Below are 25683 nucleotides of genomic sequence, written 5' to 3'. Positions count from 1 at the left end.
TACTGTTGAACACTGTCTCTTCAACCCTAACACTTTGGAAGTGTCCTCTCTGTCTCATCAACTCTAACACTGGGGAAGTGTCCTCACTGTCTCATCAACCCTAACACTGGGGAAATGTCCTCTCTGTCTCTTCAACCCTAACACTGGGGAAGTGTCCTCTCTGTCTCATCAACCCTAACACTGGGGAAGTGTCCTCTCTGTCTCATCAACCCTAACACTGGGGAAGTGTCCTCTCTGTCTCTTCAACCCTAACACTGGGGAAGTGTCCTCTCTGTCTCATCAACCCTAACACTGGGGAAGTGTCCTCACTGTCTCTTCAACCCTAACACTGGGGAAGTGTCCTCACTGTCTCTTCAACCCTAACACTGGGGAAGTGTCCTCACTGTCTCTTCAACCCTAACACTGGGGAAGTGTCCTCACTGTCTCTTCAACCCTAACACTGGGGAAATGTCCTCTCTGTCTCTTCAACCCTAACACTGGGGAAGTGTCCTCTCTGTCTCTTCAACCCTAACACTGGGGAAGTGTCCTCTCTGTCTCATCAACCCTAACACTGGGGAAGTGTCCTCACTGTCTCTTCAACCCTAACACTGGGGAAGTGTCCTCACTGTCTCTTCAACCCTAACACTGGGGAAGTGTCCTCTCTGTCTCTTCAACCCTAACACTGGGGAAGTGTCCTCTCTGTCTCTTCAACCCTAACACTGGGGAAGTGTCCTCTCTGTCTCTTCAACCCTAACACTGGGGAAGTGTCCTCTCTGTCTCTTCAACCCTAACACTGGGGAAGTGTCCTCTCTGTCTCTTCAACCCTAACACTGGGGAAGTGTCCTCACTGTCTCATCAACCCTAACACTGGGGAAGTGTCCTCTCTGTCTCATCAACCCTAACACTGGGGAAGTGTCCTCTCTGTCTCTTCAACCCTAACACTGGGGAAATGTCCTCTCTGTCTCATCAACCCTAACACTGGGGAAGTGTCCTCTCTGTCTCTTCAACCCTAACACTGGGGAAGTGTCCTCTCTGTCTCTTCAACCCTAACACTGGGGAAGTGTCCTCTCTGTCTCTTCAACCCTAACACTGGGGAAGTGTCCTCTCTGTCTCTTCAACCCTAACACTGGGGAAGTGTCCTCTCTGTCTCATCAACCCTAACACTGGGGAAGTGTCCTCTCTGTCTCTTCAACCCTAACACTGGGGAAGTGTCCTCTCTGTCTCATCAACCCTAACACTGGGGAAGTGTCCTCACTGTCTCTTCAACCCTAACACTGGGGAAGTGTCCTCTCTGTCTCATCAACCCTAACACTGGGGAAGTGTCCTCTCTGTCTCTTCAACCCTAACACTGGGGAAGTGTCCTCTCTGTCTCATCAACCCTAACACTGGGGAAATGTCCTCTCTGTCTCATCAACCCTAACACTGGGGAAGTGTCCTCTCTGTCTCTTCAACCCTAACACTGGGGAAGTGTCCTCTCTGTCTCTTCAACCCTAACACTGGGGAAGTGTCCTCTCTGTCTCTTCAACCCTAACACTGGGGAAGTGTCCTCTCTGTCTCATCAACCCTAACACTGGGGAAGTGTCCTCTCTGTCTCTTCAACCCTAACACTGGGGAAGTGTCCTCTCTGTCTCATCAACCCTAACACTGGGGAAGTGTCCTCTCTGTCTCTTCAACCCTAACACTGGGGAAGTGTCCTCTCTGTCTCTTCAACCCTAACACTGGGGAAGTGTCCTCTCTGTCTCTTCAACCCTAACACTGGGGAAGTGTCCTCTCTGTCTCTTCAACCCTAACACTGGGGAAGTGTTCAATGCGTACTAGCTAATTGAGAATATAAAACTTTTAAGGGTGTGTTTTCTAATCGCCACATCCATTCATATTTTTAGCTAAATTGCAAACCTACCTGCTTTGTGCTGTAGCCATTTACTTTTAGTTTCATCTTGATCAAATTATTGATAAAGCAGTATCAGTACTGTGAAGAAAAAGTGGCATTGGTGCATTCCTATGTACAATACACACCTGCTCTGTCTGACTGCCTCACACTCACACACACACACACACACACTCACAGTAGAGGAATACATTTTCCCCTTGCGCACAGCATTATGGGGCGGGGTCTCTGAACTCTTTAGAGGGAGATAGTCTGGAGGAGGGGCCACAGGGGAGGAGGAAAACCGTACTGATAAGGGCAGAGATGAAGAGAGAAGACACAGAGACTACAGAGACATGCTGGGGTTACATGATCTAAAGTAAGTCTGGGTCCCAGTTGGAAATGTACTCAGAGGACCTAACCCGAACCTTTAACAACAGTTCATCTCTTTCCCTCTGTCATACATATGTATTCTTTCTATACTTGTAGTTAATACCCCGTATATCTATATTTTATATTCTCTGTCTTTTCTGCCTCTGTAAATATATATTATATATATATATACACTCACCTAAAGAATTATTAGGAACACCATACTAATACTGTGTTTGACCCCCTTTCGCCTTCAGAACTGCCTTAATTCTACGTGGCATTGATTCAACAAGGTGCTGAAAGCATTCTTTAGAAATGTTGGCCCATATTGATAGGATAGCATCTTGCAGTTGATGGAGATTTGTGGGATGCACCTCCAGGGCACGAAGCTCCCGTTCCACCACACCCAAAGATGTTCTATTGGGTTGAGATCTGGTGACTGTGGGGGCCATTTCAGTACAGTGAACTCATTGTCATGTTCAAGAAACCAATTTGAAATGATTCGAGCTTTGTGACATGGTGCATTATCCTGCTGGAAGTAGCCATCAGAGGATGGGTACATGGTGGTCATAAAGGGATGGACATGGTCAGAAACAATGCTCAGGTAGGCCGTGGCATTTAAATTATGCCCAATTGGCACTAAGGGGCCTAAAGTGTGCCAAGAAAACATCCCCCACACCATTAAACCACCACCACCAGCCTGCACAGTGGTAACAAGGCATGATCTCATTCTGTTTATGCCAAATTCTGACTCTACCATCTGAATGTCTCAACAGAAATCGAGACTCATCAGACCAGGCAACATTCTTCCAGTCTTCAACTGTCCAATTTTGGTGAGCTCGTCCAAATTGTAGCCTCTTTTTCCTATTTGTAGTGGAGATGAGTGGTACCCGGTGGGGTCTTCTGCTGTTGTAGCCCATCCGCCTCAAGGTTGTGCCTGTTGTGGCTTCACAAATGCTTTGCTGCATACCTCGGTTGTAACGAGTGATTATTTCAGTCAAAGTTGCTCTTCTATCTGCTTGAATCAGTCGGCCCATTCTCATCTGACCTCACCAACAAGGCATTTTTGCCCACAGGACTGCCGCATACTGGATGTTTTTCCCTTTTCACACCATTCTTTGCATTAATGAGAAATTGAACATGTGTTCCTAATAATCCTTTAGGTGAGTGTATATAGTCTCTTTTTCTTTGTCTCTCTTTATATATATTTTTTCTCGATACTGTATATTATTCTCTCTTTCTCTCCTTACATATTTTTCTCTGCCCCTATAAATATATTTTTCTTCTGTGTTTTCCTGTCTGTCTCTTTCCCCCATTGCCGACAGTTTGTGTGTGTGTGTGTGTGTGTGTACATGTTTATGTGCCTCTGTGTGTTCAGTGTCCACTAACCTGCCGACCAGCAGGAACTCCCCCACTAGTCCCTGTCGTCTCATGGCCATGAGAATGTTCCTGACGGTCATGCCCTCACAGAAGCAGGCCACCACCCTGGCTTTGGGCAGGTGGGCTCGAAGACGCTCCAGCAGCCTATCAAAACTTTGTTCCCCTGCATTACTCCATATCTTACCTGCAACAGAACACACACACGCCAAGAAATGATGTCAGCTGTCAGTAAACCATAAACAATATTTACTTCCTGTCATCTTTTCCATGGGCAGTTCCAGTTATATTCTAATGACAACATTGCTCAATAGATTACCTCATCCAGAAATAGATGTTATTGGAGATATCTAAGGCACTCAATGACCCTTTATCATTTGTCTGTCCTTTCCTCTGTCCTTTCCTCTTTGACTCAGATAACTATTTAAGTGGTTTAGTGGTCAAGGAGATGTCAATTAGTTAGAAGTGGAAGCGTGTCCTTCTCTCCCTGATAGACAACTTTCATCAAGGACATTTATATTTATATATATATATATCCTACCATGGATTAGAGTTCTGAAATCTGATACATACGTTTTGATTGAGCTCTTGTTTTGTTGGAGGAGAAGAACAAAAAAACATAAAATATTAACCAACTTCATTTGGTTTTTTCTCACTGCAAGCTTAATGAGGGATCCACTCCTGTAAATGTAATTTGCCCAAAGACCTGTATCTGGAGGTGTTAAATGCTCATTTCCATCCAGGTGCCTTCTCCTTGCCATCTCACCTGGTTTACATTTAACCTTTGTCAAAAGGGGCCGGGGGAGGACGGAGAAGCAGAGGATGTGAGAATGGAGCCTCCTAATTGAGATGAGGCCGATATGTGAGAATGGAGCCTTATAATTGAGATGAGGCCGATATGTGAGAGTGGAGCCTTATAATTGAGATGAGGCCGATATGCGAGAGTGGAGCCTTCTAATTGAGATGAGGCCGATATGTGAGAGTGGAGCCTTATAATTGAGATGAGGCCGATATGTGAGAGTGGAGCCTTATAATTGAGATGAGGCCGATATGTGAGAGTGGAGCCTTCTAATTGAGATGAGGCCGATATGTGAGAGTGGAGCCATATAATTGAGATGAGGCCGATATGTGAGAGTGGAGCCTAATAATTGAGATGAGGCCGATATGTGAGAGTGGAGCCTTCTAATTGAGATGAGGCCAATGCCTGAGTATTGCCACGTGACACTGACATCCTGATTGATGACATCATTAGAAGTATCTCACCAGAGTGGGCGATGCAGATGCCCTCCTTGGCGGCCATATCCTTGAACGCCTCCATCCCGCTCTCCCCGTAGTTGCCTAGGAAACGGAGGGGGAGGGCGTTAAATGACAGGAAGGGGGGAGACATGTAATGTACAGAACATCTATAGACTACGACACGCACACAGACATACATAAACATCTGTCTATATATCTATATACTCCACAGTAAATACGGAGGGATAACAAGAGAGAGACAAAAAAGAGACAGAGAGTGAGATTAGCACACATTTATCACAAGAGAAAGTGGGTGACCTGGAAATTATGCTAATAAAGGTGTTTACTGCATACCATATAACATATCTGCATGGTGGCAGAGTTGGATAGGATTTTCCCTCTTTTTCTTGCTAACATCCTAACCCTTAACCCCCCTTATTTACCCCCCACCCTCTGGTTGAACCCCGCCCTTCATTCTTCTTCTTTTTTAAACTAGATCATTCGTCTCATATCTCTGATCTCCGCCAAGGCCCAGTGGGTTGCAACCATCAAACAACCTCAGGGGGAATGTCAAATGTATTATTAACAAGTTGGATGTACTTAGCCGGAGTAGAGCCCATGTAGCATTGTCATAAATACAGTGTGTGTGTGTGTGTCACTATGCAAGAGAGATATGAGGCCAATGATCTAGCTCCTGTTTTGGAAACGGCAAACTTTATTGCCTCAAGTGTTAGGTTTAGGGCACAAATTACAATTAGGGTCATGGTTAAAATTGGTTTAGGATTATGGTTAGGTGTGTTAGGCATTAGGTCTAGGTTAAATTTAAGCAAAACAGTTTATATATGGAAGTTAGGGTTGGGTAGGGGTTAGGGTTGCATTAGTAAAAGCATTGTCCCCATTTAGATAGCTAAGTAAACATATGTGTGTGTGCGTGCACATCAAGGTCCCCAATGCGGTGGTCCAGGGTAGCAGAGCAACGTGTAAAGTCCTGTAATTAGTGTCTCAGTGAGAGAAACAGGTGACAGATGGTACAGACAGACCACCCCTTACACACATACACACACACACACACACACAGACATTCACAGAAGGAAAGACACACACAAGCAAACACCCGCCAACACACGTTTGGCCATTCCTGAGCCAAAGCCCACACACAAAGACCCTTCTACACAGCTAAAGTACAGACACGTAGGTGAGAATTCAGGGCTAACAGGGTGTTATGCCTAGAACCGTCTTACCGAGATATGCCGGGATTTCCCCCATAAAACTCCCTGTTTCCCCAGATTACTAATCTCAATATTTTAATACCTTCTCATTAATTATTTATATGAACTGCACAACATGAAACAGACACTTCCTATAGAATGTCACATGATTTTATGGAGGGGTTTGTGCCCAATCGATTAACCGGAGTGCTATCCATGGCGCTGAATCTCAACTAGAGCTTATCTGTTAGATTAGCGGAGGATCTGACTATGTAACCTGTGATCCTCTGACAAAATCACAGCGATTTCAGGGTTATGATAAAGTCAACTTTTAGTTGCTCCAAATTCCAGATATAAGAAATGCTAAGATTTATGTAAATATTTATTCATATACAGAGGTATAATGATGTAATATTTATTGGGGTGGTATAACAGGCTTTTAAATAGAACTTCCAGAAAACGGTGTGGTACCGATCTTCTCTGAAAGGAAAAGTGGTAGATTTAAGAGAAAATAAAGCCTAACGCAAAGCCTCGCTATGTGATGGGACTGATGATGTAAGTTCCTGTGACAGAGAACAGATGCTGCCAACGAGATCAGAGGAGAGGAGATCACAGTCTTTAGAGCTTCAGCCTGACATCAACTCGACACCAGTTACACCACAAACACACACACGAACACACACACAAACACCAATGGACAGCCTGCAATGATACAACATAGTGAAATAGAGGAGTATAAAGATCCTGGAATGTCCAGCCTCTACCTGCTAGCATTTATGATCATAATAGTAATCATTCAGAAGTGTTGGCATTATAATATGGATTCAGACACGCGTCAATATTACCACAGAAAGGAAGTAGAGGCGCTTGCTCTTTTCATTATGGTTTCAACTGAGTCACACAATGGATGCCAATTACCTTCTCCAGACAAACCAATTCTCACTAGGACACTCACTCTGGCAGAAAACCCTTGCACCCCTAACCCCTTACGATCCAATTCTAACTTGTAGAAGTTTCTTTCAGCACAGACGTCAGATTCCCTCCTACATTCCAGCTGTATTGGAGATACAGGGTCGGCTCCAACACATTCATAGTGACCTTTAGGTTCAAAATCTCACCTGTCTGTACCTCTTCCTATATATTTAGTTTTATCCATCTCTATATAGACATACACACAGTATCAGTCAAAAGTTCGGACACTTACCCATTCAGGGTACCTTTTGACTGTATATGAATATATAAAGAGATCAGCCATACCATTGACTACTGACAGGTGAAGTGAATAACATTGTTATCATGGCTCCTGTCATGACATCGAGAATAATCTCGTTATCATGGCACCTGTCAGTGGGTGGGATATATTAAGCAGCATGTGAACATTCTGTCCTCAAAGTTGTGTTAGAAGCAGGGAAAACGGGCAAAGTAAGGATTTGAGCGTCTTTGACAAGGGTCAAATTGTGATGGCTTGACGACTGGGTCGGAGCATCTTCAAAATTGCAGCCCCTGTGGGGTGTTACTGGTCTGGAGTAGTCAGTACCTATCAAACGTGGTCCAAGGAAGGAAAAGCTTTGAACCGGCGACATGGTAATGGGCAGCCTAGGCTCATTGATGCATGTGGGGAGTGAAGGCTAGCCTGTGTGGTCCAATCCAACAGACAAGCTACTGTAGCTCAAATTGCTGAAAAAGTTCATGCTGGTACTGATAGAAAGGTGTCAGAACACACAGTGCATCGCAGTTTGTTGCGTATGGGGCTGCGTAGCTGCAGACCAGTCAGGGTGCACATGCTGACCCCAGTCCTTCAATGGGCATGTGAGCATCAGAGCTGGACCACGGAGCAATGGAAGAAGGTGGCCTGGTCTGATGAATCACTTTTTCTTTTACATCGTGTGTGTGTCGCTGGAGAACACATGGCACCAGCATGCACTCTGGGAAGGAGGCAAGCCAGCGAAGGCAGTGTGATGCTTTGGACAATGTTCTGCTGGGAAACCTTGGGTCCTGCCATTCATGTGGATGTTACTTTGACACGTACCACCTACCTAAACATTTTTGCAGACCATGTGCACCCTCTCATGGTAATTATATTCCCTGATGGCATTGGCTTCTCTCAGCAGGATGATATGCCCTGCCACAAGCCAAAATGCTTCAGGAATGGTTTGAGGAACGCAACAACGAGTTCAAGGTGTTGACTTGGCCTCCAAATTCCCCAGAACTCAATCCAATCGAGCATCTGTGGGATGTGCTGGACAAACAGGTCCGATCCATTTTATAGGACTTAAAGGATCTGCTGCTAACGACTTGGTGCCAGAAACCCCAGCACACCTTCAGAGGTCTAGTGGAGTCCATGCCTTGTGGAGCCCATGCCTTGTGGAGCCCATGCCTTGTGGAGCCCATGGCTTGTGGAGCCCATGCCTTGTGGAGCCCATGGGCTGTTTTGATGGAAAAAGAGGGACCTACACAATATGAGGGAGGTGGTCTAATGTTATGGCTGATCGGTGAATATACAGCTGCTGGTCATACAATTTCAGTAATTCCATTCAAAAAGTGAAACTTGTATATTATATTCATTCATTACACACAGACTGATATATTTCAAATGTTTATTTCTTTTAATTGTGATGATTATAACTGACAACTAATGAAAGTCCCAAATTCAGTATCTCAGAAAATTAAAGGATTTTTTGAAATGTTGGCCAACTGAAAAGTATGAACATGAAAAGTATGAGCATGTAAAGCACTCAATACTTAGATCGGGCTCCTTTTGCCAGAATTACTGCAGCAATGAGACGTGGCATGGAGTCCATCAGTCTGTGGCGCTGCTCAGGTGTTATGAGAGCTCAGGTTGCTCCGATAGTGGCCTTCAGCTCTTCTGCATTGTTGGGTCTGGCGTATCGCATCTTCCTCTACACAATACCTCATAGATTTTTTATAGGGTTAAGGTCAGGCGAGTTTGCTGGCCAATTAAGAACAGGGATACTATGGTCCTTAAACCAGGTACTGGTAGCTTTGGCACTGTGTGCAGGTGCCAAGTCCTGTTGGAAAATGAAATCTGAATCTCCATGAAGTTGGTCAGCAGCAGGAAGCATGAAGTGCTCTAAAACTTCCTGGTAGATGGCTGCGTTGACCTTGGACCTCAGAAAACACAGTGGACCAACACCATCAGATGACATGGCACCCCAAACCATCACTGACTGTGGAAACTTTACACTGGACTTCAAGCAACATGGATTCTGTGCCTCTCCTCTCTTCCTCCAGACTCTGGGACCTTGATTTCCAAAGGAAATGCTAAATTTACTTTCATCAGAGAACATAACTCAGCAGCAGTCCAGTCCTTTTTGTCTTTAGCCCAGGCAAGACGCTTCTGATGCTGTGTCTTGTTCAAGAGTGGCTTGACACAAGGAATGCGACAGCTGAAACCCATGTCTTGCATACGTCTGTGCGTGGTGGTTCTTGAAGCACTGACTCCAGCTGCAGTCCACTCTTTGTGAATGTCCCCCACATTTTTGAATGGGTTTTGTTTCACAATCCTCCCCAGGGTGCGGTTATCCCTATTGCTTGTACACTTTTTTCTACCACGTATTTTCCTTCCCTTTGACTCTCTATTAATGTGCTTGGACACAGAGCTCTGTGAACAGCCAGCCTCTTTAGCAATGACTTTTTGTGTCTTGCCCTCCTTGTGCAAGGTGTCAATGGTCATCTTTTGGACAGCTGTCAAGTCAGCAGTCTTCCCCATGATTGTGTTGCCTACAGAACTAGACTGAGAGACCATTTAAAGGGCTTTTGCAGGTGTTTTGGGTTAATTAGCTGATTAGAGTGAGGCACCAGGTGTCTTCAATACTGAACCTTTTCACAATATTCAAATTTTCTGAGATACTGAATTTGGGGTTTTCATTAGTTGTCAGTTATAAGCATCAAAATTAAAAGAAATAAACACTTGAAATAAATCAGTCTGTGTGGAATGAATGTATACATTATACAAGTTTCACGTTTTGAATGGAATTACTGAAATAAATCAACTTTTTGATGATATTCTAATTTTATGACCAGCACCTGTATATGTACACCCCAGAGGTATTGCCATCTTTGGTCAGCAAAAATGCTTTTAAAAATTATTGTTGTTTATTAAGATAACATTGCACAAAGAAAAAACAAATGTCTTTAAAGATTATTGACCTGCATTTAGTACTTAGAGCACCCATGCCGTGCCTAGTTAAAAGCATTTCGTTGTCTACTATAATGTTTGATGAGGTCAGAAAACTCATAGGAAAGGTTCTGTGACCATTCATCTGCATAGAATCTCTCCAGATCCTTCCTTCATAGTCCTTGGTCCTCAATTGTGGATATTCATTGTCCGCTGTAATCAGAGGTTTTCAGTGGGATTTAGGTCAGGGTACTGGAATGGTCTTGCAGAAGCTTTATTTTGTGGTCAGTGAGAGATTTTTGTTTGGATCCGAAGAAACACTTTGGATCATTGTCCTGCTAGAAGATCCAATGACAACCCAGTTTTAGCTTCCTGGCAGAGCAGTTAGATTTTGGTCTAAAATCTCCAGGTACAAGACAGAGTCTACGATGCCTTGTGTCCTAACAAGGTTCCCAGGGCATTTGGAAGTTAAAAAAAATTCCACCACATCACATATCCACCACCATACGCCACAGTGGGAAGTACAATAGTTGTTTTTCCAGAAGCCATGGTTTTTGTGACCAAAAAGCTCTGTGGTTGTTCAATCTGACTACAGAACCCTGTTCCAATCAAAATTCAAATGACATTTAGCAAATTCCAAGTTCTGACATTTATATCTAGATAATATTAGAGGCTTTCTTCTAGCAAAAATGTTCACATCGATTGATTTCAAGATTTAACCAAATTCTCAATTTCTCCAGCTGAGAATTCTTCCCTTTTCAAAACATCCTCCACACTGTGTAGCAGGTTAATCAATTTTTACGGCTTATGAAAGTTAACTACCTTCTGTCTCATTTCACATGCATTCTTTAACTAATATTTCAGTTCAGGTTAATAAACAACAATACATTCTTTCCATACAGTTTTTTCTGTGTCTCTTCCAAAGTTGTCAATAGTTCTGGAGAGCACTGTATGCCGATCCATCTATATTTTTCTGTCTGTCGGCCCGTCTAAACCCCCAACCCATTCATCTTGCATAATGGGACACGATCGTCGAATTCTGCATTAAGTAGATACAAAATAATGTGACTGTTGATATGACAACAGAAAAAAAGTGCTGACTACTTTCTGCAGACAGTAGCAGTGTGGCAACAGCAGATTTCATGTAAATATGCCAGCAATGTATGTATGTAAATGCAGTTGTATGGATAAATAGTGGGATGAAGTCTGCATGATTAATGAAGAGTCAAACTGGGATTTGTACGTGAATGCAGAACGGATGGCTGATCATCTCGGATCTCCAGGCCTTTAATGTATTGTGATTTGAAATGTATCTTGTCTATAAATAATATATCACACTGTGAAACGCAGTTGTTTCTTTGCGCAGTACTTGTCTGTTGATGTTCTGTGTGGTGTCTACGTTGTGTGGTCTCCGCTTTCATCATGAGGTATCCACGACTTCCAACTAAATGTCAGACAGAAGCGCCCAGGGTGGAATGGCTGAGTGACAGTTAGTCATGTTTCAGACAGACAGCACAACAACTCAATTTGTACAACTAATGAGAGATGACACTTTGGACCCATACTCCATAACACAAACGCAAGTTAGTTAGAGTCGGGTATGAATATGTCTACCATAACTTTAATGAATAGAGGTGCAATGATATGCCTATAACCCACGGTTTGGTACATATTGCGACAGTCACGGTTCGGCATGGTTTCGGTACAAAGCAAAAAATGAATTGTAAACCGTTATTGAAGAGTTTGCGTTTATTTGGCGGTTCCTCCCCGAGTTCGGCCCAAAAAACAAGGGTTGGAGAAGTGGCAACAATTATCAATTACTGTGTGCACATACGCTCTTGTTTAAAAAGAATACCATAATTTTCTTTATTCAAATCCATCAGATTTATTGAAAAGCCAATCAACCAAGCATAGCTAGCTATTATTTAGATTTGGTGTTTAGGTAGACGACCTGGGGAACCACAAAGCGCTTTACGCTGCAGTTACTAATATGTGTACCATTACAGCCCTATAACACACATCTTTTCTTTGTTCCTTCATTTTAACCTTTTGACCCGGTTTAGGATGGCAACAACCCAGACAAATCCCATTTATCTTACTGAACATCTCTTTACTACACCACATGCAAGCACACACATCTAAGCGTATACACACAGTCATTTGCCCTCACACAAAAACGCACACAGACTCTCTCTCTCTCTCTAACACTCCAATCCAACCCTTTTAATCCCCTGAGAGGTATCAACTCCTGCCAAATAAGCACCGTCCATTTAATGTTCCCTCTCAAGAGAGCAGAGAGCCGAAAGACCTCTCTGTCAGTCAGTACCAGAGTAGAGGGAGAGGGGGAGAGAGGAGGAGCAAGGACACAGGGAGGGGGCTGGTTCAGGTAATAAGTGCTATTTGGAGGTGAACATGACACGCAAACGTTCGTCTCCCTCGATTCCATTTGAAAAAATCTTCATTTTCAAAAAAAAAATCTTCATTTTCAAGATCTCATCTGAAAAGCCTAGAGGTTAAACAGAGCACGTGGCGGCAGGTAGCCTAATATATAGACAATTTTGACAGTAACCAAAAGGTTGTTGGTTTGAAACCCGGAGCCATCAATGCAAAGCAATCTGACAATGTGCCCCTAACAAAGTCTTGTAAACATAATGAGTTATTTTGGATAAGAGTGTATGCTAAATTAATTAAATGTCAAATGTGTTAAGCGCAGATGTGGTCTGAGGTTAGTTCATATCCCATGTCACCACCCTGGAAATATGAAATTAACTCCTAAAATACAGATTAGGTTCCTAAATACTGAAGTTCTTCTCTCCGGAGGCCCTCATTCAGTTTCCATGTTTATTACTGTCACTGGCACACCCACACACATACACCCCATCGCTGTAGGACATACAAAGAGCAGAAAATATGATCAAACATCTAATTCGGATGTTTAATTCATCATTCTGCCTCGTCCTCTACATCTCAAAGTTTCCAGTACCATTCACTGAGGGAAGGAAAGAGACAATGGACTACACAACGAAACACACACACACACACAGTTCTTTCCCTTTCAGTGTTTTTATCTTTCTCTCTCTCTGTCTCTGTTTGTGTTTCTCTCTAGCTCTCTTTATATCTCTCAGAACCTACGTCCTTGAGAAGTGTTGTCAAGGTCAGTTCCGTATGTAGTGGAGACATGGCCAGACACAACAATTAAAACATGCTGTTTATTTTCCTCACGTCCTTACTGTGACACAAATAGAAGTAAACAATTGCCGTGAAAATGTATAGCCTGAAATGCTCTAATGCTATATGAATGAATTATAGCTGCTGTAAACTTTGAGAAGATGAACTTCACAGGTGTTTTTTTGCAAAACCCTGTATATTGACACTATATTTCTCAGCTGGGATGAAATGTTGGTATGTTGTATAATAGTCTGTCATATGTAGTCTTTTCACAAATCTATTACAACATGACTTGACTAACTGGAAATCAGTTAAATTTACAGCGTCTTTTAGCATGTCAGCTATAAATATTTGACATGCAGATGTCATATTACTGTGTTTCAATATAAATATATTACTGTCAAACAATGTATCGGTTCTACAGGTCAGTATTACAAACATTGTTATTCATTACATTTGTCTGGATGGTAATACTGTTTATTTATTTAGTGTCAAGCAAATATGCAGGTTTGAGCAAATATACAAATATTAATTGTACCTAAAATGACCTTGCACAATATATATTTTTGTCTTATCATTTGTCATGATAAAATTAATATGATTAATCCCTCTTCCTCACAATAAGTTTTTACATACTGTATGTTTGAGTTGCTGACAGGTTTTTTTCGTACAGAAAAACGTAAGCATGGGCGCATTAATTATTTTCAAGAGTTGAGTAGGCTATGTGTGGACATTTACATTATTGACACAAAATGCATTACTGACATGCTTGTACAGACTTCAGTATTAGAAACATGAGCATGATACAAATAAGCAGTCAGTCTAGCAAGTTCATGTTTTCTTCTGAGTTACATAATACAGCTAATCTCGAGTAGTGGAACTCATCATTAGTACAAACGTTGGCTAAGCAGGAGCAGACAGGCAGTCAAAATAGGACACAGTAACGTTAGTTCATCAGGACATGGCTGCAACCAGTGCTTTCAGAAGCTGTTCAGACCGCATCACAATTTCCACAGTCTGTTATATTACAGTTTTATTCGATTTTGATTAAATATTTCCTGAACACAATGTACATCACACAGGAAAAAAAGGTTTTCTCTAATTTGATGTGCGCTGTATCCTGGACTGTAGGGACTATATCATGCATGGGCAATTGCAATATCTGTCACAACACTTAGACAGAGAGATTTGCAGCCATAATCATTTATACAGTCATGTGAAAAATGCCTGGGAAGTTGTCTTATTTTTACTTATTTGGTCAATTGACGCCGAAACATGATACTTCGCAAAAGATTTTTCATCAAAAATCCAACCCAGCATCACAGGAATAATTAACTTGTAAACCGTGATTTACGTTTAGTATCAACATATCAGAAGTGCTATTAAGTTCAATATCAACATATCCCAGTGCTATTGCCTTCACTGCACGTCTATACATCCCACTTGTAAAGTAATTACACAGTACTCACAGTGAGGGAAAAAAATATTTGATCCCCTGCTGATTTTTATATGTATGCCCACTGACAAAGAAATTATCAGTCTATAATTTTAATGGTAGGTTTATTTGAACAGTGAGAGACAGAATAACAAAAAAAATCCAGAAAAACACATGTTAAATATGTTATAAATTGATTTGCTAGGCCACTCCAGGACCTTAACGTGCTTCTTCTTGAGCCACTCAGTTGTTGCCTTGGCTGTGTGTTTTGGGTCATTGTCATACACATCTACAACCCATTTTCAATGCCCTGACTGAGAGAAGGAGGTTCTCACCCATGATTTGACGGTACATGGCCCCATCCATCATCCCTTTGATGCGGTGAAGTTGTCCTGTCTCCTTAGCAGAAAAACACCCCTAAAGCATAATATTTCCACCTCCATGTTTGATGGTGGGGATGGTGTTCTTGGGGTCATAGGCAGCATTCCACCTCCTCCAAACACGGTGAGTTGAGTTGATGCCAAAGAGTTCGATTTTGGTCTCATCTGACCACAACACTTTCACCCAGTTCTCCTCTGAATCATTCAGATGTTCATTGGCAAACTTCAGATGGGCCTGTACATGAGCTTTCTTGAGCAGAGGGACCTGGCGGGCGCTGCAGGATTTCAGTCCTTCACGGTGTAGTGTGATACCAATTGTTTTCTTGATGACTATGCAAATCAATTCATGCGACATGCGTATTTCTGGATTTTTTTGTTGTTATTCTGTCTCTCACTGTTCAAATAAACCTACAATTAAAATTATAGACTGATCATTTCTTTGTCAGTGGGCAAACATCCAAATCAGCAGGGGATCAAGTAATTGTTTCCCTCACTGTAATAACTTTACATTTTCTCTGACTCTGATGCTGCTTTGCAAAGTCTGATAATGACGTTTTCAGGTGCTACATGTACACATCTACCTCAGGAACCTCATTGCTGCTATCCCTGCATTTCAGTTGCACATGCACCTTCATTTGCCTTCATTGTACATTTAGTATTGCCATTTGTACTTGCATTTGCTTTCATTGCACATCTAAACATCCCACTTGTAACATACTTTATACTTAATACATTTTCTGCCCTGCGAGAAAGCATGTCTTTTCCTGATAATATAGGTGTATTTTAGTTCTATACTTTTGTTAGAGAACACAACACAGAGGAACACAACACACCCTGTCCATACATCCTGTCCACACACCCTGTCCACACATCCTGTCCACACACCCTGTCCACACACCCTGTCCACACACCCTGTCCACACATCCTGTCCACACACCCTGTCCACACACCCTGTTCATACACCCTGTCCATACACCCTGTCCACACATCCTGTCCACACACCCTGTCCATACACCCTGTCCACACATCCTGTCCACACACCCTGTCCATACACCCTGTCCACACACCCTGTCCACACATCCTGTCCACACACCCTGTCCATACACCCTGTCCATACACCCTGTCCACACACCCTGTTCATACACCCTGTCCATACACCCTGTCCATACACCCTGTCCACACACCCTGTTCATACACCCTGTCCACACATCCTGTCCACACACCCTGTCCACACATCCTGTCCACACATCCTGTCCACACACCCTGTTCATACACCCTGTCCACACATCCTGTCCACACATCCTGTCCACACACCCTGTCCATACACCCTGTCCACACATCCTGTCCATACACCCTGTCCACACATCCTGTCCATACACTCTGTCCAAACATCCTGTCCATACACCCTGTCCATACACCCTGTCCACACACCCTGTCCACACATCCTGTCCACACACCCTGTCCACACATCCTGTCCATACACTCTGTCCACACACCCTGTCCACACATCCTGTCCACACACCCTGTCCACACACCCTGTCCATACACCCTGTCCATACACCCTGTCCACACACCCTGTCCACACACCCTGTCCATACACCCTGTCCACACACCCTGTCCATACATCTTGTCCACACATCCTGTCCATACATCTTGTCCATACATCCTGTCCATAGATCACGTGTGTGGATCCAAGAACAATGGACACTGTACAAGAACATAGAGAGGTTGGAACATACATTGCACTTATATGATTGGAAGACAGCCAGATAGTAGAGGGGATGTGTTGAAGGTTTGGTCTAGTATAATTATGCTGTTTAAGACAGAGATACTTGGAGAAGCACAAAGACATTTGGAAAGACCAAAGGCTGAACATCTAGGATAGATGTACTACATTTTGTAAATAAACAACAAGGAACGCTTCTCCCCCTGTCTGTTATTATTCTGCAAAAAAGCCAGAAACAAACAATCCTATTCTATTTGCACTTCTGGTTAGAAGCTAACTGCGTTTCGTTTTACAGTACTCTTACTGTTCAATGACGAAGTTGAATCTAATCTAGTCTATTCATCCTTAATGACTCGCGATTACGTTCAGTGTCAAGATATGACACCTACTACCAGAAAACTGGCCACCAGGGGCAGGTTTGCAAGTTTGACTCCGGCAAGAGGCCATAATTGTGGTTTGAGAGATACAGTTCCAAAAATGAAAGCAAAAATTACATAGCAGTCTGTTCATAACTTACAGTATCCAATTCATGTAACTGTTTATCAGCGTCTCACATTAATTAGGAGGAATTTCTCCCTACTCTTCTTTAAAGCACTGCTCCAACTGTGTCTCCAAAACATTCATGGTGGAGTCACTGATGGCCAGGCCATGAGGAAGCAAAGCAGCCCCAAACCATGAGGAGGCAAAGCAGCCTCAAACTATAATGCCATTACCTCCATGCTTTACAGTTGGTATAAGGTTCTTCTGTTCAAAGGCAGGGTTTTGTTTTAAACAAACATGGCATCTGGCATTACAGCCAAACAACTCCACCTCTGACTCATCTGTTCAGAGCACACTTCCAGTAGTTTTGTTCTTTACCCAGGTATTATCTTGCAAACATCAGTCATGACGTACATTCTTTTTTGAGAGCAGAGGCTTCCTGACCTCCCATGTAGGCCAGGTTTGTGCAGTCTCTTTCTGACAGTTGACTCATGCACTTCATCACTGGTTTTGGCAATAGAGACCTGTAGATCTCACTAATCTTTCTTCAGAGGGCCTCTGAGAGGTCTTTTGATCTTGGCATGTTGTGTTGACGTACAATCTGGCAAAGAAAATGGACAAAATAAGATTGACAATCATCTCACAAAAATTGATTATGGATGGCAGTGTCATGATTTTCTCGTAAATGTGGCTTAACAACAACATACCCAACAGCATAATTAAGCTGGATGGGCGCAATGTCTTCAGAGCAGATCGGACTGAAGAGGACTCTGCTAAGACCAGAGGAGGTGGGCTGTGCATTTATGTAAACTAAACATGGTGTACAGACACTAACGTAAACGGGAGTCACTGCTCAACCAATCTGGAGTACCTGATGATTAGATGCAGGCCTATTTACTTGCCTTGTTTACATCTATTATTGTTATGGCCGTCTACATACCCACGGATGCTAATGCTAAGCTAGCAATGGAGGAACCGCAGGCTGCCATTAGCAAACAGCAGACAGAATACCCGGATGGTGTTTTTGTGATTGCAGGGGATTTCAACCATTCAAATTCCACAAAAATGGCTCCTGCCCCACCAGAGGAGACAATCTACAAGATCATGTGTACACAAACATTCCGGAGGCTTACAAAGCCATTCCACTCCCCCTCCTGGGACAGCCTGACAATCTTTCACTATTCCTACTTCCGAAGTATTTACCCCTCATTTACCCATCAGTGAGGAAAGTCAAAGTGTGGCCAGAAGGGTCACACTCACTTCTACAGCACTAGTTTCAACACACAGACTGGAGTTTGTTTGCCACTCAAGTCACTCAAGCCATTGAAACATATGCTTACTCCGTTCTGGATTACATCAACATCTGCACCAATAATGTCACCACCCATAAACGAATAAAGATCTTCCCCAACAAGATGCTATAGATGAACAGAGAGGTCCGACAACTGCTAAAGGCATGCAACACTGCTTTCAGATCTGGCGATGTGGAGGCCTATAGATCATCCAGGGCCAACCTGAAAAGAGGCATCAAGGTGGTTACAAATGACCACAAACTACGGATTGAGGAGCACTTCAACAACAACTCAGAACCCCAATGCATGTGGCAGGGCATCCAAGCCATTTTTGGGACTACCGGCCCAAAAAACCTACCCCCACAGCCTGCAACGTCTCCTTCACCGATGAGTTAAACAAGTTCTATGCACGCTTCAACAGGGACAACAAATTGCCAGCCATGAAAACTGTACTCCCGCCAGATGTCCCCTCACACTATCTACCGCAAAAGTGTCATCTGCACTGAGCAGGGTGAATGCACGCAAGGCAGCTGGTCCTGATGGCGTCCCTGGGCGTGTGCTCAGACTATGTGCTGGACAGCTGGCCGAGGTCTTTACTCACATTTTCAACCTGTCACTGGCCCAGGTGGTTGTCCTCACGTGCTTCAAGACCATTGCGCCAGTGCCGAAGCAGTCGACTGAATCTAGACTGAAAGACTTTCGACCTGTTGCACTTACCCCCACGATCATGAAGTGCTTCAAAAGACTAGTTCTGGCCCCCCTTAAGTCCTGCCGCCCACAAACACTGGATCCTTACCAGTTTGCCTACTGGTCGAACAGGTCTACAGAAGACCCCATCTCCACAGCTTTACACTCTTTACACTCTTCCCTGATATGTTAGAATGCTATTCATAGATTTCAGCTCAGCATTCAACACGGTCATCCCACCAAGGCTGGTCAACAAACTCCATGACATGGGGATCCGCCCCTCTTCCTGCAACTGGACATTGGACTTCCTAACCAACAGAGCCCAGTCTGGCAGGTTGATCAACTTCACCTGATCCTGAACACAGGTGTTCCACAAGGCTGTGTGCAGAGCACTTTCCTGTACTCCCTCTTCACCCATGACTGCGTTCCTGTACACAGTTCCAACACCATCGTCAAGTTCGCAGATGACACCACAGTGGTGATCAGTGACAACGACGAGTCAGCCTACAGGGAGGAGGTCAAGCGTCTGACAGCATGGTGCGCTGACAACAACCCGGCCCTCAACGCAAAGAAAACCAAAGAGCTCATTTAGGAATATAGGACGTCTAAAGGCCGCAGTCACGCTCAAGTTCTCATCGATGGTGCTGAGGTGGAGCGTGTGTCCAGCTTCAAATTCCTGGGTGTCCACATCTCTGAGGACCTCTCCTGGACCCTCAACACCTCAGCCCTGGTCAAAAAGGCACAGCATCGCCTGTACTTTTTTAAGGAGGCTGAAGAAAGTCCTCCAAGATCCTTGTGAACTTTTACAGCTGTACATTCAAGAGCATTCTGACAAACTGCGCCACAGTGTAGTTTGGTGGTTGCTCCATAGCTGACCGGAAGGCCCTGCAACGGGTGGTGAAAACTGCCCAGCACATCACTGGTGCCCAGCTTCCTGCCATCGCAGACCTCCAGGTGGTGTCTGCGTAGGGTGGGTGGGATCATCAGGGACTCTTCACACCCATGCCATAAATCTGGTTAGATGCTATCTGCATTTCGTTGTACTTGTACTGTTCATTGACAATAAAGTTGAATCTAATCTAATGTGTTACCACTCACCCATGAGGTTGAGACCCAACCAGACCAAGTTTCTAATCTTTATGGAAGGCTGGATCCTCCCAAGTTACTCTCTAATTATTATAGATTAATTTGACTAATGTTTTGGTGCACCTGCACATTTTTGCCATTTTGATGGTAAATGCATGGGTCTACTAACCTTTTATGCCTATGTACATTTCATTTCTGTATACTTTAATTCCATAAATGATTTCAAAGTTATTTTTGTGATGTGTTAAATTAGGTTACCTATATCAATTAATATGGTTGACATTTCCCTGAAATTACCATGTGCCCAATTATGTAAAAAGAAAGACAACTTTTGGGGGTGTATTGTTCACATGGCAGTTTGCAAATGATTCATTGTTTTCTAAACAGCCATGCCAGTTTAGGAGATAAAATACAGGTTTAGGAGACAAAATAAGTGTGACAACTGGTTCAACCTTTTTGAAACAGTCCTAAGTGCAACCCACTCCCCAAACGACCTGCTGTACACCAGAACCTCATTCTGATTAGGACTGTGATTGGATCTTAGACGAAGTGAGATCCCCTTTTTGAGAACAGTGTGCTTTTGAAAGAGCTTGGGTGATCATGTGACCGGAATGCACCTGGTATTGATGGATTGTATTGATCACTTCATTAAAAGATGTGTTCAAGTGGATTCCTATTGTGGAACAGAAAGTCATGGAAATGTTGGCTGCTGGTTGGAATTTAAAATCTTTTATCGCAAATGATTAACAGCTGTTAGGTGTAATGACACAGTGAATAATGATCACATCAAAATATGGTAGAAAATCTGTTTGCCTACTTTGTCAAGGCTATTCGGCTAGATGACATTCACAATAAAGGGCATATCACCTACTTTATAGATTATATGAAAATGTTTTCAATGGCTCTCCTTATAGAATATTCACTATGTAATCAACAATGAGGAGAAAATGTTTTCCATGCTTGTATTTTCCATGTTTGTATTTTCCATGTTTGTATTTTCCATGCTTGTATTTTGCATGCTTGTATTTTCCATGCTTGTATTTTCCATGCTTGTATTGTCCATGCTTGTATTTTCCATGCTTGTATTTTCCATGCTTGTATTTTCCATGCTTGTATTCTCCATGCTTGCCTATACCTACACACAAGTGTAAAGGTTTTACACAAAGAACATGGTTTTGGAGATTTGGATCATTTAAAGAAATACAAAACCAAAGTTAACTTGTGATCATGTGCTCAGTGTTGGAAACAGCAAACTTAGATCTACTAATAGCAAATAACATGGTTCCACCAAGGGACAGTCCCAAACCATTAGACAAATAATAAAAAATCTGTGATTCTAAAGATCAAAACAACTGAACTGAATGATTCTATTCACTTTGTGAACGGAATTCCGAATGCCCGTAACCATAAAGGAGGAGGTGGAGAAATAGTCTTGGACACACTTCTAACAGTTACTTAATAAAAAAACAATGGTTCCCAAAATAACCCACTCCAGAGCTTTGGGTGTGAGATAGTGGTTTACTGAGGGGCAAAAACGTATTCTGGAATAAAACCCTTCAGATACACTCCAATAGTTTAATATTCACAACACACATACATACACACACAGATACACTCGATCAGATATGGAAGCTGTGCTTGAGGGCATTTCGAGGCCAATGCCAGACCCACATTGTCTGTATGCCTGTGCACGTATTTAGGTGTTACTCTAAGGGCTCAGTTAAAGACCTGCTCCCATGTGTAGTGAGGTGAATTAGAGCCAGTCATTATAGCCTAGAGGAAAAAAGAGGGCTAGAGGAGAAATAAATACTGAGAAGAAGACTTATGGGTATGAGGGGGAACAGAGAGGCCTCCTGTACGTACTCAATATCACTAACAGATTCTACCTCACGTTTGTGTGAAGACCACAGAGGGAAATCAGATGGAAAGACAGACAGACGGACACGTGTATACATACATTTACACACGCAGCCACAAACACACACACAGTGCTTTCTTACCCTCAGTGTGTATGGCAGATACGTAACTCCAGTTGTACCTCTTGACGATGTCCACCATGGCTCTGGCTTGCTGAGCATCTGACGGCACCACCCTCATGAAGTACTTATAAAGGCTCTGGAAGAAAGAAATACGCTACTTATACTGGCTCTGTAGTAGAGAAATAAACCACTCATGAAGCAGTTATACAAACTCTGGAGGAGAGAAATACACTGCTCATAAAGTACTTACACTGACTATGGAGTAGAGAAATAAACCACTCATTAAGTACTTATACAAACTCTGGAGGAGAGAAATACACTACTCATAAAGTACTTACACTGACTAGAGCAATACATTACTGGTGGAAATACTTATACAAAACACTAGGAGAGAAATACAGTACTCCATATATTCTATGTAGGTGAGAAATATACTGAAAAAAGAAAAGGTTATCAACTTAGTGGGAGCTTTGACCCAGAAATAAAAACATCTTTGATTTCTTTGGTTGTTTTATGAATTTCATATATCTTTGTATTCATGTGAGATATGTTATTATACTGAGCTATAGGCCTGCTGATATATACACTACCTGTCAAAGGTTTTAGAAATCTTTTCAGTTTTGATTGAAATGTAAGCAGTTCAAGTCCAGTGAATAACCTGAAATGGTACAATGGTAAGCAGTGAACTGCCAGAGGTAAAACAAAAACTGAAAAATAATGTACATTTCAGAGTTATAAGAACAGCCCTTTTTCAGGGAAGAAGTAATGGGTTAACAACTTACAGCTGTTCTGCAGCAATGGAAGTAAATGAATCCTTTATGTTTGCTAACAATTGCTAACAAATGCTAACAGTTCCTACAGAAGTCTCAACTTTGATTGATTACTTACAAACCCTCTGTTTGTATAAAAGCAGTGTTGGAACAGGCTGTGTTATTACACCCTCTTAAGCATTATTTTAACATTATTGTACTCCAGGAAGTAGTATATTTCTATCATAAAGGCAAGAAAAAGAAAATGAACAAAGCGAGACAGATAGACCATAATAACCCTTAAAAGTATAGATCTTTTCTATAGAGGAATTGCAAATAAAGCCAAGGTGTCAGTGAGTATAGTTTCCTACACCATCAAAAGGCACTTGGAAACTTGAGGAAACTCTGACAGGAAGAGGTCTGGCAGACCCAAAGCCACAATAGAATCAGAACACAAGTTTCTGAGAATTAACAGCTTGCATGATAGGCAGCTCACAGGACCAAAGCTTCCAGCACCGCTTAACACTGGTCGAAGTAAGCAAGTCTCAGTTTCAACTGAAGAGAAGACTGATTAATCAAAATTTGATGCAGCATTTTTGAACGCTGTCGAGTAGGCGAAAGGATGGTTCCTCAGTGTGACATCAACTATAAAACTTTGAGGGGGAAGCATGATGGTCTGGTGACTTGCATAGAGTGGCTCCCTGAATCAAAACAGCTTCCATATAATTTTGCAGCGCCATGCAATACCCTCTGGTGTACGCCTAGTTTGCCAGGGGTTCATCCTACATCAAGATAATGACCCAAAACATAACTCCAGGCTATGTCAGATCGACCTTAGAAGAAAAGAACAAGACGGAAGGCTTCAAACCAAGGAATGGCCAGCACAGTTTCCAAACCCGATTGAGCAGGTTTGGGATGAACTGGGCAGAAGGGTGAAAGCAACTTACAAGTTCAAGACATTTATGGGAACATCTGCAACAGTGTTGGGAAGAACTTTTCGAACAATGTTTGATTTTGATTGCTGAAAGAATGCCACAAGTGTGTTTAGCTGTTATGTCTGCAAAAGGAGGCTAGTTTGATGAGTCAAAAAGTTAATTCCCTAATTTATCTTGTCTCCAACTGTTTATTTGTTCTATGCTTTAATTTCAGAGTACATTAAGACAAACTGCGAATTTGAATAAAAACATGGAAACATTTAGGGGTTGTAAAACTTTGGACCAGTAGCTATAACGTGCCAAACGAAGACGCAATTCTGATGCATACGGGAATTGTTTGGTCTGTTTTTATGACACTCAAATGCTACAACCTCTTGTAAAAAACCAAAAAGACTTTCCAAAGGAAGATATTTTCTACATAATGTGACTGTTAATTTCCTCTGATCTAATCATGTTTTGGAGAATAACTATAATTCACTAATGATCTCATCTAATTGCTTTACAGAAAAAATTATATCTATGATTCAATCAAAGTTTAATTATCACGAGAAAGCATTTTCACTAAGGGAATAACATTTCACGTAATCAAAGTTTATTGTTATTAGTAGTCGAAATATTTGTAGTCTCAAATATTATTATTATTATTTTAGTAAACCCCTTATTGTTCCAGCTGTCTCATTTACATTAAAGATCTATTATTCATGAGAAATCTGTCAAGAAGTAGTTGAAGTAGTACCTTGTCGCTGAGGTCCATGCTGGTGGCAGAGTAGGCGATCTGAGGTATGTTGAACAGCTGTAGAAGGTTCTGGACCTGGATGGCCACCGAGCTGGACCCGGGTCCGATAAGCCCGACGATGGGCTTCTTCCCCCGCATGGGGGTGGCAGCGGGGTCTGCGCACCTCGGCCCTCCTCTCCCGTCGGCTCCTCCACCGCCCCCCCCCCAGACACCGCCCCCTCCTAAGTCGGCCTCGTCGGAGGACACCAGGGAGTCCCTTATGAACTCAATGCTCTGCTCCAGGGCCACGGCGGAGTGCCAGCAGGAGTCCCTGATCTCGCAGCCAAGGCTGATGTTGGGGAGTATCCGGGGGTCGGCGTTGATGCGGTCCAGGGTGTGCATCATGGCCTCCACGCGCTGAATGCCGTACTGCTCGCGCACCGAACCACACTTCCGCTCGTGAACCTGCGGGGCGTTAACACACACACTTACGGTCACCCACATGATTACAAGGCCACAAAAAAAAGTATTTGAAAAAATATCTGTTTGTTTTTCTGATTTAACCAGTTTGAGGACATTTTTGTTCCTGTTATAAGGTTATGTAAGTCAGAAACACATAAAGCCTAACTGTAAATCCCATTCGTAATGGATACCGTCCTCCTCACACAACGCCTGTGCACCCAGGGGCGGATAACAGACACAAAGACACACACAGCATCACACCCAGTCTTACTCTGAGGGTATTACCTTGTTATACTACAGTATCAGTATGTCTTAGTCTGAGGGTTTTACCTTGTTATACTACAGTATCAGTATGTCTTAGTCTGAGGGTTTTACCTTGTTATACTACAGTATCAGTATGTCTTACTCTGAG

The 25683-nt window shown here is 42.8% G+C and overlaps 1 protein-coding gene across 1 annotated transcript in view; it reads right to left on the bottom strand.

The window, feature by feature from the left end:
* The window catches only part of grm5b (glutamate receptor, metabotropic 5b), an 82455-nt gene that overhangs the window by 50893 nt on the left and 5879 nt on the right, over positions 1-25683 (bottom strand). Inside the window, exons 2-5 of the mRNA XM_034293950.1 lie at positions 24831-25274; positions 22432-22546; positions 4859-4933; positions 3608-3782 (exon numbers count right to left, since the gene is read on the bottom strand). Of these exons, the coding sequence (XP_034149841.1) occupies positions 3608-3782; positions 4859-4933; positions 22432-22546; positions 24831-25274 (809 nt within the window). The remainder of the gene's footprint in view (positions 1-3607; positions 3783-4858; positions 4934-22431; positions 22547-24830; positions 25275-25683) is intronic.

This window comes from Esox lucius, chromosome 1 (genome assembly GCF_011004845.1).
Source record: "Esox lucius isolate fEsoLuc1 chromosome 1, fEsoLuc1.pri, whole genome shotgun sequence".
In the NCBI taxonomy this organism is placed as follows: Eukaryota; Metazoa; Chordata; class Actinopteri; order Esociformes; family Esocidae; genus Esox; species Esox lucius.
The sequence above is the reverse complement of the archived record's forward strand: the minus strand, read 5'-3'. Positions and strand labels throughout refer to the sequence as shown.